Genomic DNA, 13695 nt, shown 5'->3' with positions numbered 1-13695 from the left:
GGTTGTCCATTCAGATTTTGTGTTTCTTTCTTATTCAGCCTTGGAAGATTGTATGTTTCTAGGAAGTTACTCATTTCTTCCAGGTTGTCCAATTTGTTAGCATATAGTTGTTCATTGTTTCTTCTTACAGTCCTCTGTCTTTCTGTGAGATTCGTTGTTACTCCTCTTTTGTATATGATTATATTTATTTGGGTGTTCTGTCTCTCTTTTTTTTTTCTTAATGAACCTTGCTAATGGTTTATTAATTTTTCTTTTTTAAAGATCCAGCTTTTGGTTTCCTTGATCTTTTGTATCAGTTTTTTTTAGACTCTTTTGTGTTTTTCTGATCTTTATTACTTCCTTCTACTCACTTTGGGCTTTCTTTGTTCTTTTTCTAGGTCCTTTAGGTGTAAGGTTAGCTTATTCATTTGAGATTTTTCTTATTTCTTGAGGCAGATCTGTATTGCTGTGACTTTCCTTCTTAACTGCTCTGGCTGTGTCCCACAGGTTTTGGCATTATGTTCTCATTTTTATTTGTTTCAAGGCATCTTTTTATTTATTTCTTAATCTTGTTAATGCACTCATTGTGTGTTTTTCAATTTTCTTTTTGTAACTGAATTCTTGTTTCATACCATTGTGATTGGAGTTGATGCTTGGTCTGATTTCAGTCTTCTCAAATTTATTGAGACTTGTTTTGTGTCCTAATATGTGGTATGTTCTGGAACATGTTCCATGTGCACTTGAAAAGAATATATACTGCTGCTTTGGGGTGGAATGTTTTAAAAGTAACCATTGAAGCATCTGGTTGTATGTGTCATTTAAGGTGTTTCCTTGCTGATTTGCTGTCTAAAGATTTATCCATTAATTTCAGTTGGGTGTTCAACTCTCCTGTTGGGACTGTATTACTGTTGACCTCTCTTTACATGTCTGTCAATATTTGCTTTATATATTTAGGTGCTTCTGTGTTGGTTACATAAATGTATACTAGAGTTATATCCTCTTTTTGGATTAATCCCTTTATTATGAAATCACTTATTTGTCTCTTTTTACAGCCCCTTTTCAAGTCTGTTTTGTTTGCTACTCCAAATTCATTTTCCATTTTCAGTTGCATGAAATATCTTCTTCTATTCTTATACTTTCAGTCTATGAGTGTCTTCAGATCTGAAGTGAGTCTGCTGTAGGCAGCTTATGTATGGGTCTTGTTTTTAAATTGATGATTCAGCCACTCTTTGTCTTTTGATTGGAGCATTTCATCCATTTACATTTAAAGTAATTACTAATAGATATGTCATTCTTGCCATTAATTCTTTTTCTAATAGTTTTTGCAGTTCTTCTCTTTTCCTTTCTTACTCTCTTGTTCTCTGCTCTTCTATGTTGATGACTTTCTATAATGTTGTGTTTGGATTCCTTTCTTTTTATTTCTTGTGTATTTTTGCTTTGTAGTTACCGCATGCTTCATGTATACTAAGCTATGTTTATATCAGTTGATATGTTTATATTAAGTTGATGGTTGTGTAAGTTGGAACACAGTCTAAAATCACTGCAACTTTTACGAATCCCTCCATGTTTATGTTTTGTCTGTGTATATGCTTTAGTTTATAATTTTAATTACATGATTTTTGTACTTTTGTCTTTTAAACTTTGTACTGAATTTATAGTTGGTTAATCCTCCACTTTACTGTTTGCCTTTGTCAGTGAGCATCTTTTCCTTCCTATATTTCCTTTTGTATATTTTTTATTTTTTCCTTTCTGTTTAAAGAAGTCCTTTTAACATTTCCTGTAATACTGGCTTAGTGGTAATGACTTTCTTTAGCTTTTTCTTGTTTGGGAAACTCTTTACCTCTCATAAATTCTAAATGATAGCCTTGCTGGGTAGCCTTGGTTGTAGGTCTTTGCATTTCATCCCTTTGAATATCTAGTGCCAGTCATTTCTGTCATGCTGAGTTCCTGTGAGAAATCATCTGACAGTATTATGGAAGCTCACTTATATGTAACTAACTGCTTTTTCCTTGTTACTTATAACATTCTCTCTTTGTCTTTAACTTTTGGTGTTTTAATTATGATGTGTCTTAGTGTGTGATTCTTTGGATTTGTCTTTTTTGAGATTCTCTGTGCTTCCTGGGCTTGTTCCTTCACCAGGTTAATAAGTTTTCTGTCATTGCTTCTTCAAATAGGTTTTCAGTCCCTTGGTGTCTTCTCTTTCTGGTATCCAGTGATGCAAATGTTGCTACACTTGATGTCCCAAAGGTCTCTTAAACTATCCTCATTTTTTGAAAATTCTGTTTTCTTTTTATTTTTCCATGTAGATGTTTTCTGCCACCTCGTCTTCCAGATTGGTTATTCATTCATTTGCTTCATCTAATCCGATGTTGATTCCCTCTAACATATTCATCATTTTCATTTTTATATTCTTCATTTCTGGATTTTTTTATGGTTACTTTCCCATTTTTAGGTTCTCACTGAGTTCATTTATTCTTCCCATAAGTTTATTCAACATTGTCATAATCAGTGGTTTGAACTCTGTATCTGTTAGATTGCTTGTTTCCATTTTGTTTAGTTATTTTTCTGGGGTCTTGTTCTGTTCTTTTGTTTGGGGCATGTTTCTTTGTCTCCTCATTTTGCCTGCCTCCCTGTGTTTGTTTCTATGTATTAGATAGATCCGTTATGTCTTTCAGTCTGAGCAGAGAGGCCTTATGAAGTAGGTGTCCTGTGGGGCCCAGTGACACAGTCTCCCTGGTCACCTGAGCTGGGTGCTCCAGGGGTGTCCTTTGTGTGGGCTGTATGCCCTCCTATTGTAGTTGAACTTTGATTGCTGTTGGCACATCAGTAGATGGGATTGACCTCAGGCTGTCCACCTGTGAGGGCTAGCTGTGACTATGGCAGATAAGCTGTTGAGTGTGGGCTGATCCCACAGAGCAGATGTCTCTTTAGCAGAGCCCTGGTGCTAACTGAGTCAGGTGTGTCATTTATAGAGTGGGTTGGATGGTGCTCTTGTGTTCTGAAGGTGTGTTAGTTCTGTGACGTTCTAGGAGATGCTCAAATGTAGGATAAGTTCAGCTTCTGTTTATGGCCAGCGTTGGGCCACCTGGTGGGAACTACAAAATGATCTGCAGTTGGTTGCTGCTTGTGTTGTGCTTGGAGGGACTTGGGAGAGGCTGTGCTGTGAACCAAAGCCAGTTTCCCTAGTGACAGGGATTGGGACCCTTAGATGGGCACCACAATGTGAGCTGAGGCCAGCTACCTCTTGTGCTGGGCTTGTGGCTATTAGGTAAAGCAACATTTGAAGCCAACATAGGCCTCAGCTCATACCAGGCTCAGGGCCACCTAATGAGAGTTACAATGCAAGTTGAGACTAGTCACTGCTTGTGCCAGACTTGGGGTTTCCTAGCAGGAGGTACAGGGCATGCCGAGGCCAGCCATGCTTGTGTGGGGTTTGCAGATCTTTGAGAGTTTGGGGGAAGATTGCATCACAAGGCAACACAGGCTGCTTATGTGGAAAAGTTGCAGGAAGTAGCTTGAGGCAGGTGCGCAAGTTGGGCCGGGAAAAATTTCAGGGATTCACCGAGGTGGGGCAAATTTGTTAGATTGATGGAGAGCTCCACTTCCATTTGTCAACAGCCTGTGCCAGGGTGACTGGGTGAGGAAGGAACATTGGTGCCTGCCTGTGCATCCTTCCCAGGAGGGAACTACCTTAGCCCCTGCCCTCCAGCCCTTGCCCTAAAGCTAGTCAATTCACTTCTCTCTCTGTACAGTATTTCCCTGGTGCTTTAGGAGCTATGGTCCCTGTGAGGTTAGAGCAAGTGAATCTGTGAGTGAGCAAATCCATGCTCATTCTTCTCAAGAGGGATGCCTGGCACTCCAGCAGCCTTTCATCTCTTGGAGGCAATCCCCGCTGGTTTTCACAGACAGATGTTGTGGGGACTCCTCTTCCCAGCACTCGTGCCCCTGACTGGTGAGCCTGATGTGAGGCTATGACCCCTCATTCCTCAGCTGGGACCTCCACAGCCAACAGGTCCTTCCTGATTTTAATCACCATATGTGGGTGTGGGGTCAGTCCCTACCACATATCTGCTGCTCCTACCAGGGTTCTCCTACTGGGTTCTTCTGTGTAGCCCTTCTGTCCAGCTAGTCTTTAGGTGTTTCTCAGTGATGGGTGTTCGGTTCCTCAGTTGCAGTTTTGATGTGGTTGGAGGAGGTGAGCACAGTGTTTACCTCTTCTTCCATTTTTGACTTTTTTTATTTGGGGGGTGCCCTTCATTTTAATCTCCATAGTAATGATAATAACAGGGAGACGAAGAACAGTAGTAGCAATGGTAGTAGAATAACTATGTTCAATATCCACTTTGAGAAATCAAAAAAATCCTATGTACCATATTTGAGAAAATGTTGAGCACAGAAAGGTTAAAGTAACCATTTTTTTAATTTTAATTGTTGTTCAAGTACAATTTTCTGCCTTTTACTCCCAGCCCAGCCCACTCCCCCACCTCCCCCCTATTTCCAGCCCCCCCCCCCCCCAGCTTTTGTCCATGTGCCCTTTATACCTGTTCCTGTAAACCCTTCCCCTTTTCCCCTGAAATTCCCTCCCCTCTCCCTTCTGGTCACTGTCAGCCTGTTCTCTACTTCAGTATTTTTGGTTATATTTTGCTTGTTTGTTTGTTTTGTTGTTTAGGTTCCTGTTAAAGGTGAGATAATACACTATTTGTCTTTCACCGCCTGGCTTATTTCACTTAGCACAATGCTTTCCAGTTCCATCCATGCTGTCACTAAAGTAACCTTTTTAAAATTGGTATAGTTTATTGGAAAACTCATTCCTCAGAGAACTTTATTTCTTGAAAATTTCTAATAATTGATGGGAAGAATATTTTTGTAAGGTTATTTATTACCTATAGTCAGTTTTAAACATTTCTGTGCCATTGTTTTAAATGAGTCATTTGGTTTTCTTAAATTTTGTTTTGGAAACCTATCTGCACCATCTTTTTCATACCACAAAGAACAGCCATTCCTGTATACTACTTCTTTAGTTAAAGGACAGAAAGTGTTACCTATAAAAAACATTAAGCAGCTGATAGGAGTTGTCCCAGTCCTTTGCTTTGCTGGGCACAGGATGCTCTGATTTGTTTTCCTTCCTCTTGCACTGACTGAGGTTGCAGCCGTCAGTTCCCAGGGAAGCGGCCTGAGGAGACTGTGGCCGAGGGGCACACGTGACAGAACAGTTGACGAGGGAGTTACAGTCGATGACAGGGCCCTTGTGTTGTAAACCCTGAGCGGCTGAAAAGCTAAAAATAACTCAGGGTAGTTCTTAAACTGGAAATGGAAACCTCCTGGGAAAGACGAAGAGCTTTCCGGCCATGACGGGCTGGAATTGCAAGGCCGTCTGCGGAAGAAGAATTATACAGGACCCTGGTGAAGGCACGAGGCCTGCTGCCTCGCACCCTCAGCTGCAGCTTATGTATCTCTTCAGCTCGTCGGTCCGAACAGCTGTAGCTTGAAAAACTCCCTTCTCTGTTTTTTCTCAGATTATAGTCACCGTCTATGAGATTGGCTGTCCGCTCAAAAGCATAAAATTTCAGGTACTACAGCTATGGATTTGGTGAATGGGAACTACCAGTAAATATTTGTGAGTCATAATAAGTTACTTTTTCAGGAATTGAACATAGGTATGCAGAGATAGTTGAAGTATGATTAAGAAGAACAGGATAGGTGGAGGGGAACCTGCAGTTCTGAAGTCAAGCTAAAATTATTGTTTAAGTCTTAAAGTTGTGGATGGAATATTGTGAAAGTCTATTAAGTCACGGAGGATCTTCTTGCAGCAATATTATTTTGGTTCTAACAAATTCCAGAATATAAAATTGGGAGCTATTTCTTCAAGGTCCAAACAATGTAATTTAGGACAACCATCTCATGTGGGTAGAAACCTACAAATCGTTCTTCCCCAGGAGGGGGTGCAACCTGAAAATACTAATAGGTTGAAACAAGTTTTAGGTAAATGGTTGGATATTAAATGGTTTATGAGACGATTAAAGCAAGGCATTTTGAAACCTTAAGAGGTTAGCCCCCAGGCGGGTACTCATTCTCACGTTTGCTGCATCATCCTAAGACTTTGGTGGGACTATCGGAAAGCTTAGTCTCACCCCCGTGTCTTCCAGCAGCGGTAGCACTGCCGAGGAGAGCCGTGCAAACCCGTGGTGGCGTCTCCGAGAAAAGTACAAACATAACCACCAGAGGCATTTCTACACTCTTTTCTTTTCTTCTCCTTTTTGGACTTTTCTTTACTTGTTCCCCTTTTCTACAGATCATCTTTATGGAAGGCTACACTGAGGTTTTTATATATAGACTGAGGTTTTAAAATGGTGAAAAGCCACTTTATGTGTTTAAAATGGTGAAAAGAAGAAGCATTTTTTATGGCATAATCTAATTGTAAATGAACTGCATCTGTCCCTGATGAGAAATGACTGAGAATAACAAGTTGAGCTATTTGAGAACTAGTTGTAGCCATTTCCCAATATAAAATAGCAAGACTGTTCTTCTAAGAATTCATACATCGGTTTTTAATTTGCAACAGGAGTTATTTATAAACTAAATACTAGTAGGTTCTGAATCTAATATACTGTATATATATGTGTGTGTGTGTGTGTGTATCTATATATATAAATGAGATACATGAGTCAAAAGATGTGACTGACATTTGGTAGTTGCACAGGTGCCACATAAACTGTAAGGGAAAGTTCATCCTGGGCGGGTGGAAGGCAGGGGTGCTAATGTCCAGCACTGGCACGGCACAGTCCAGTTAAATGGCACATTTTTGGGAGCATGTCGACATTGTGCAACCCAGGGCTGGCTGTCAGTGCCCTAGCCTGTTTCTTGCTTTTTCTCTGGGGACTGACTGGGCATTTCTGTGGGCTTCTTTATTGCCATTTGCCCACATGCCCCTTCTGCCTATCTGGTCTTTGAGATCTCATCAGTAAAACTCAAGAAAATCTACTGGGAAGTGATTACATAACAAGAGAGTTCAATTAAGTCAAGAATAGTAGTAGGCACTTCACAAGAATAGTAATTCAATTGGGCTCTCGAGTTAATGTTAGAGCTCTCTAGTTAAAAAGTACAAATGAGACATAAATTGAGTATCGTGGGAAAAGCACAAAAGATTGAGATCTAGTGATGGTGAGCAAAGAAGCTTTCATACTCCACTGGTGGAAGTGTTCGTTTTTATAAATATTTTGAATGACAGTTTTGCAACATCTGTATCAAAAGCTTTTAAAAAGGCCACACTAGTTAAAATCTGCTTCTAGAACCCAGCCTGAGGGAATTGTAACTGAACGTGTGCACAGATGCACATGTACAGAGATGCTCGTTGCAGCAGTGTTTATGAAAGCTGCAAATTGGAAACAACTTATGTGCTCATCAGTGGAGGAACTGTTTAAATTACATGGCATCTATTAAACAGGATGATGCAGAACTCTGTATCAAGCTAGAAAAATGTCTATGATGGATGTTTTTAAAACAGCATAGTATGTATAGTATGGTACCATTTTGGTTAGAATGTGTGTGTGAGAAAACCTAAAAAGACGTACTCCAGAACAAGTTCTGCTCATCTCTGGGAAATGGGATTACATATGACTTTTCGTATTTGCTTTATACTTTTCTCTGTCTGCAGACTTTTTTTTTGTATTAAGTATATATCATTTTTATTATCGGGGTAAAAAAGCTATTTTTATTCTGAGATGAAAGTAAAACAGGCTCCAGCTACATGTAAAGGGTCAGCAGAGAACTCAGGGTTAGGGAGGAGAACGTGTGATTTGTACAAAAATCATTCTGGGTCATTCCTGAGTGCATCTTGATCGTCAGGGGACTTTCTTGGAACATCCTGAACTTGACCCCAAGAGATCTGGAGCCTTCACTTCTTGATGCAGCTTCCTCCTCGAATGGGCCCCTTTCCCACCACACTTGGCTTCCATCAGCACTGCCCTCGAAGCCTGGGTCCCGTCAAAAACATGCTCTCTCCCCCCCCACAGCATGCCATGTACTGAGCTGCTTTCCTGTGTGCCCCCCTCCCCAGTGTGGCCCCAAACTTCTCCTTATCCCTGCCATTAACATCTGACTTCCTTTTCTCTCAGCCCTGCTTCTCATGGTGCTTGTCTTCCCACCTTCAGCATCTGGCCTTTCCTACCTGTGGTTCTTGGCACTTTTCTTTGTGTTTTGCATTTTCTCACTATCAGGCATTCTTAGTCTGAGGAGGTGGTCTAGGTGTAAGGAATAAAATTTAACCCACAGTAATTTTGCACAATTGTGTCAAGGGAAAAAAGTTTTTACCAAGACTTATGCCTTGAGTCTGCCTGAACTGTGCTGCACTTGGAGGAAACATTTCAGAATATGTCTCATCCATAACTGCATGGCATGTAAATAAAATTTCATTATGTTTCATACTTTGTGAGACCTAAATATTTACCTAAAGGCTTTTGCCTCTAAATATTTGTTCGCCTAGAACTTGCCAAATGCATGGATTGGGGTTTAATTAGAAATAGAAGATCCTGTATTTTTACTTTCATTCTCTGCTCTGATTAAAGCTTGTTTTTCTTTCTGTTGCGTTCTTCTTGGAATTAATTATTTTGTTTTGCTAGTCTTAAAGACTGCAGACAGCCACATGTTTTTTCCACATTCACCTATCAGTTGCTCTTTAATTGTGTTTTGATATTGTTTTCCATAATGTAATCCCCAACTGTTCCTGTTACACAATAAACCATTCTCTTGCATGCTGCTTTGTGTAGAGGTTGAGACCATTAACCCAAATAATCCTGGAAGGCTCTCCAAGCTCACAGTCAATGACAGCCATATCAGGGCAGAAACAGGCTGTTTGGAAATTCGAGAGATACAATCAAATAATATCACATGCTGCCCAAGGCAAGTTTCCAATACCCTTATGCCAAAACAAAAGGCTGAGCAAAGATCCTAGTCTGACTGCTTTTTATCCAGATCTTGGACAGATAACTTAAACTCAGCATTTTAAACTCTAGGACTAGAGGTCTCTATCGTGAAATGGGGTTATAGGAGACACTTGAGAAATGCTGGACAAATGTTAAGCACCAGGTTATTTCACGGATTCACCAAGTGTCGATGATGCCAGGGATTTCAGGAGGGTGTTTCACCTGTAACCGGCCTCCACGCCCCAGTGCAAGGGCATTCAGGCAGCAGTTTCCCCAGGTTCTCCCTTCCACCCTTCCTTCCCTGCCCAGAAGACAAAGCTCACCATCATGTAATCCTGTGACCCTTCATATGTCTGAAGAATACCCTCCTATTCGAGAAATTGTCCAGTGCTTTATTTCATTCAGAGACTGCTTAGGAGAAATTTTCCTATCCAGTAACTACTGGAAAATGCTCATCTTTGGACTTGCCTATGTGTCCTCTAGGACATTCTTTCTCGCCCACTTGTCTTATAGTATAAAGCTTTTAACCGCTCCCGGGACAAGACCAGTACCCACACATAGTTCCTAGCCAGTGTTACAGAACAGAGAGCTCTTCCACCAGTGTCAGCAGAGCCAAATGCTGGACACCAAGAACTGCAGTGGAGAAATATCGCCTATTTTATTATGAATGGTGCCACCCAGGATCACTGGAAGCTACTGCTCAAAAGCCCGAACTCCCTGACGGCATGTAGGTGTCAGATTATGTAGGGCAAAATCATGAGACACTGTAGGCTAGGGTTTTGGGTCGTGTTGGGAGCTGAGTGGTTCAAGGTGAGTTCAGGGTGGTGAACAACTTTTTCACATCTTGGGGACAGCTTTGAAATCTGTTTTGATGCCCCTCGTCTGGTTTTATGGGATAGTAGCTAGGAGGTCATTTCACCTTAGCACTCAGGAATGAAAACATACTAGGTTAAGTTGTTATTTTTAGCCTTCCAAAGGGGGTGGGAGTAAGAGGAGGGAGAAAAAGAGAGGAGGAGAGGGAGAGAGATTATTCCTAGAGCTAGGATTTAAAGCTAAATTTAATCAAAGTCATAAGGCCCCTTGGTTTTACCAATAGCAAAAAAAAAAATCATATTTTTTTCATGTCCTCAAACTCACAACTCTAGCTTGAAAGCACTGGGCAGAGTACTTTTGTTACTTGCATTTTTTATCCTGATTTGGTTAAGGAGGATCCTGCCCTTTCAGCTCTTTTGTTGAAGTAGCTGCCCACAACTGAAAGGCGGCTAGAAGCCAGCTGAGAGGAGGGAGGCCTGGAAAACATCACTTGAGTAAAGCACATGAGACCTCCTTTCTTACTCTTGCCTGCCTTGCTTGGCTAAGCTCCTACTTCTCACATCCCTCCTTGCCGCACAGACCAAGTGTGTCTCCTCTTTATCCCAAGCATGAAATAAATGTCAATGCCAACAGCCATTGTTTTGCTTTGTTTTGATGTAATGCCAAGTGAACACAGGTAATGCCTTTTAACCACTGTAGCCTTTAACTTTAGTACAGTGTTAGGTCAGCTCACTGCAAATGAGTAAATGAAGGCTGGGTTGGTGGGATTGCGTATCCTTGGGACCAGGAGAGAGCAATGGGTGTGATCAGATGTAATGTCTAATGGAATCCAAACTGTAGTTAGAAATTTGCTTGATATTTTTTCCAAGAAGGAAGAAGTATTAGCAGCTAGAGACTCTGTTGACTTCTTTGGCATTGAAGACATCTGTCTGAGACCCCCAGGGTGACAGTAAGTAAGTTACTCTGATGAGGAGAAGAACTGATGTATTTCCCAGTTGGAAAGTCAGTAACCATACGTAAACTCTGATCTCTAAAATGATTTTACCTGATACATTTTAAGTCGTCTCTTCAAGTATTCTTTAAATTTAAGCTGTTGAACAGGAAAAGCTGGGTTTCAGGGCTTTTCATATTTCATCTCGGTGCCATTTGGCTTGTTAGAAAAGACTAAAGATTAGGTTTTGAGTAGACTCCAGGACACGGTGCAGAAGCCAAGACTTGAATAACCTCCCTCTGAATAACCAGTCACTTAAAGAAAACTCTTTGTATTTACCCCGAGAAATTATTAAAATTTTACTTCATACAAAGCAAATACCTCAGGGGATGACTTAATTTTTTAGTTTTTTGTCTTTTCACTCCCATTGGGTGGGTTAGTTAGGCCTGTAATAGAACTTATTACTGGAAAATCCGGCTTTTTTATTTTCTCTCTTTCTTTCTTCCTTCCTTTCTTTCTTTCTTTTTTTTTTTTTTTTTTTTTTTTTGATAGCACAGTTTTGTTCATAAATCAGTCGTCTTTATTTAGGCCAGTTCCCTTGTTTTTTTACACATTCTTTCCAGGCCAGCATTTAGTTTCTCTCTTCTTTCCACTTGTCCAGTAGAATGTCTTCTGCCAAGAGATGGGAGACCTGGATTGCACAGCCGCAGAAAACTGGCACCCTTTTCCCTGGCAGTGCATTCTAATAGCACTGTATCGGAATTTGACCTAGTTACTTCTCACAGACAACTGTCGCCAAGTCCATAGGGGTTTTCCTCCAAACAAAGGCTCATAGTCTTCTAAAACGTGAAGAGAGACCTGTGTGCAGACCAGGTTACCTGGGACCTAGCTGCCCACCTGTGCATCCAGTGACCGTGCAGGGAAGAGTGCCTGAGTCGTGTGCAGTGACTCCACTTCAGAACTTAACTTCAGTGAGCTCCTGCAGGGCACCTCCAAAAGCAACATACGTGGACCACAGAGAGCAAGTTGCTTTCGTGCGCTTTGCAGACGTCTGCAGGTTTTCGTGACCAGGTTTTCGTGACTCTGGTCCACCCCACCTCACCCCCTCTTTGCCATTCTGAGAAACTATTCATTTCTTTTTTCTCTACATAAAATTATTCTCTCACAGCTGCCCTGGTTGTCACCAATGGTAACATCTTCATTGAAAGGGCCTCAAGGACTCTGTGACTGGGATGAAAAAGACAGGGCCTAGCATTTTTGTGTAGCATTAAATACTCTTAAAGTTTATTGGTTTTAAATAGCTGAAATTGCAAATAAAAGAATGAGATAGTGGCCTAAGGCACTGATGTGTCCGTTTTTCTGGCCCTTCAATGCCCCGGCCAGGAGAGGGCTGAAGGCCAGTCACTCTGTTCAGTTAAATGAGGCTGAGACGAGGGTGCTTTGAGCTGGGTCACCTCAGCGGCAGCATGCATTCTGCAGGTGAAATAACCTGCTGAATGGAGGCACTGTGGATACTCATAAACCTTCACATGCTCCCTGGTGGAAAAGGGGAGAGGAATCAGAAGTGTCAGGTTGGATATGTTTAGCACAAAACACATCTCAGAAGTGTGAAGAAAAGGAGGAAGTGTTGATAAAATTAGGTGGTTTTTGTACTAATTGATGCTGAATGCAGAGGAGAATTAATCACATTTAATGATTAAGTGGTTCTACCAAATAACTACAAAATGCAATCGCCCCAGGAGTTTCTAATTTAAAAAACTGAAAAATTTAAAAATGTTACTCAGTTAAAGGCAGTCCCATTCTCAACAACAAAACTAACGTGGGCATCCTGACAAGCTGTGAGAGAACACAAATTCAAGCCTTTTAAAACAATTCTATTCAAATCCATATGTCATAGATTCTGCTTTAAATTGTATCAGGTCTGTGTTTTGCCATTTTTATTTGTTTTTTTTAACCCATAAGGCTTTTAAGTTTTCAATTAAAAGCTCATTTATTTTGTTATTGTTGGCTGGTTTTCGGTTTTGTTTGTTTTTCCCTAGGAGTGAGACAGTATCTTTTGCAGGTTTGGGAACAAATAATGGAAGACTGTTGTAGCTTTTGTGTATATTGAAGCATCTATATATATTTTTAATTGAATTTATTAATGTTATAAAATGATACCTTCTATAATGTGGTATGGTCAAGAGGGGTCAGGAAAACTATGGAAAAGTTAAAAGAGATGACATAGGAAGGATGAGGCTTTCATCCACAGTGCCTTGTCTTCGATTTTTCTCCTCATTCAACGAATTTGAGTGCTTCAGATAAGCATCTCTGGTTACTGTGTTCATACACGAACTTGATACTCCTTTTCCTGTTTGAAGTGGGAATAATTCTGGGATGAGTGTGTTACATACACAATGCTGATATTCTCCCGTGCATTTGTAGAATAATGCTAAACTGCACAACTCAGGGACTGACTTTCATCAAGAATAAACTATGCTTGCGAAGGTCGAGGTGACCATGACCTTTGTCAAGTAACGAGTAATAGATGTATTTTTCTTTCTCTCAAAATGTCAGTGTGCTCATTGAAACTGGGAAATAAACATGTAAAAATTAGTAATTTTTCAAAAATTTAAATTAAAATTTGTTTTTTATTCCACATAGGAAGAATTTAATGGAAAAGCTGACTCACTCTTTTTTCATGATGGCCAGCGAAGAATCGACTTTGTGTTAGTGTATGAAGATGAAAGTAAAAAAGAGAACAGTAAAAAGGGTTCAAATGAAAAACAAAGGGTAAGTTTTTTTATGCAATTTCCTTTCTTTTTATTTCTGATAATATTGTGAAATGACAGTTAAGTATTATTTTTGTGTAAACAATAAAGTGAAACTGGTGTTTAAAAGATCATACACCTGCCCTGGATGGTGCAGCTCAGTAGATTGAGTGCTAGCCTGTGAACCAAAGGGTGCTGGTTCGATTCCCAGTCCAGGCACATGCCTGGGTCACGGGCCAAGTCCCTAGTAGGGGCTATGCGAGAGGCAACCACATATTAATGTTTTTCTCCCTCTCTTCCC

General features: G+C 40.5%; 1 protein-coding gene across 4 annotated transcripts in view; it reads left to right on the top strand.

Moving 5' to 3' along the window:
- Positions 1 to 13695, top strand: part of ANO6 (anoctamin 6) — a 190587-nt gene that overhangs the window by 103289 nt on the left and 73603 nt on the right. For all 4 annotated transcript variants that reach the window (XM_036019148.1, XM_036019149.1, XM_036019150.1 and 1 more), the window contains one exon: positions 13288 to 13416. In XM_036019148.1, the coding sequence (XP_035875041.1) occupies positions 13288 to 13416 (129 nt within the window). The remainder of the gene's footprint in view (positions 1 to 13287; positions 13417 to 13695) is intronic.

This window comes from Phyllostomus discolor, chromosome 2, assembly GCF_004126475.2.
Source record: "Phyllostomus discolor isolate MPI-MPIP mPhyDis1 chromosome 2, mPhyDis1.pri.v3, whole genome shotgun sequence".
In the NCBI taxonomy this organism is placed as follows: Eukaryota; Metazoa; Chordata; class Mammalia; order Chiroptera; family Phyllostomidae; genus Phyllostomus; species Phyllostomus discolor.
The sequence above is the reverse complement of the archived record's forward strand: the minus strand, read 5'-3'. Positions and strand labels throughout refer to the sequence as shown.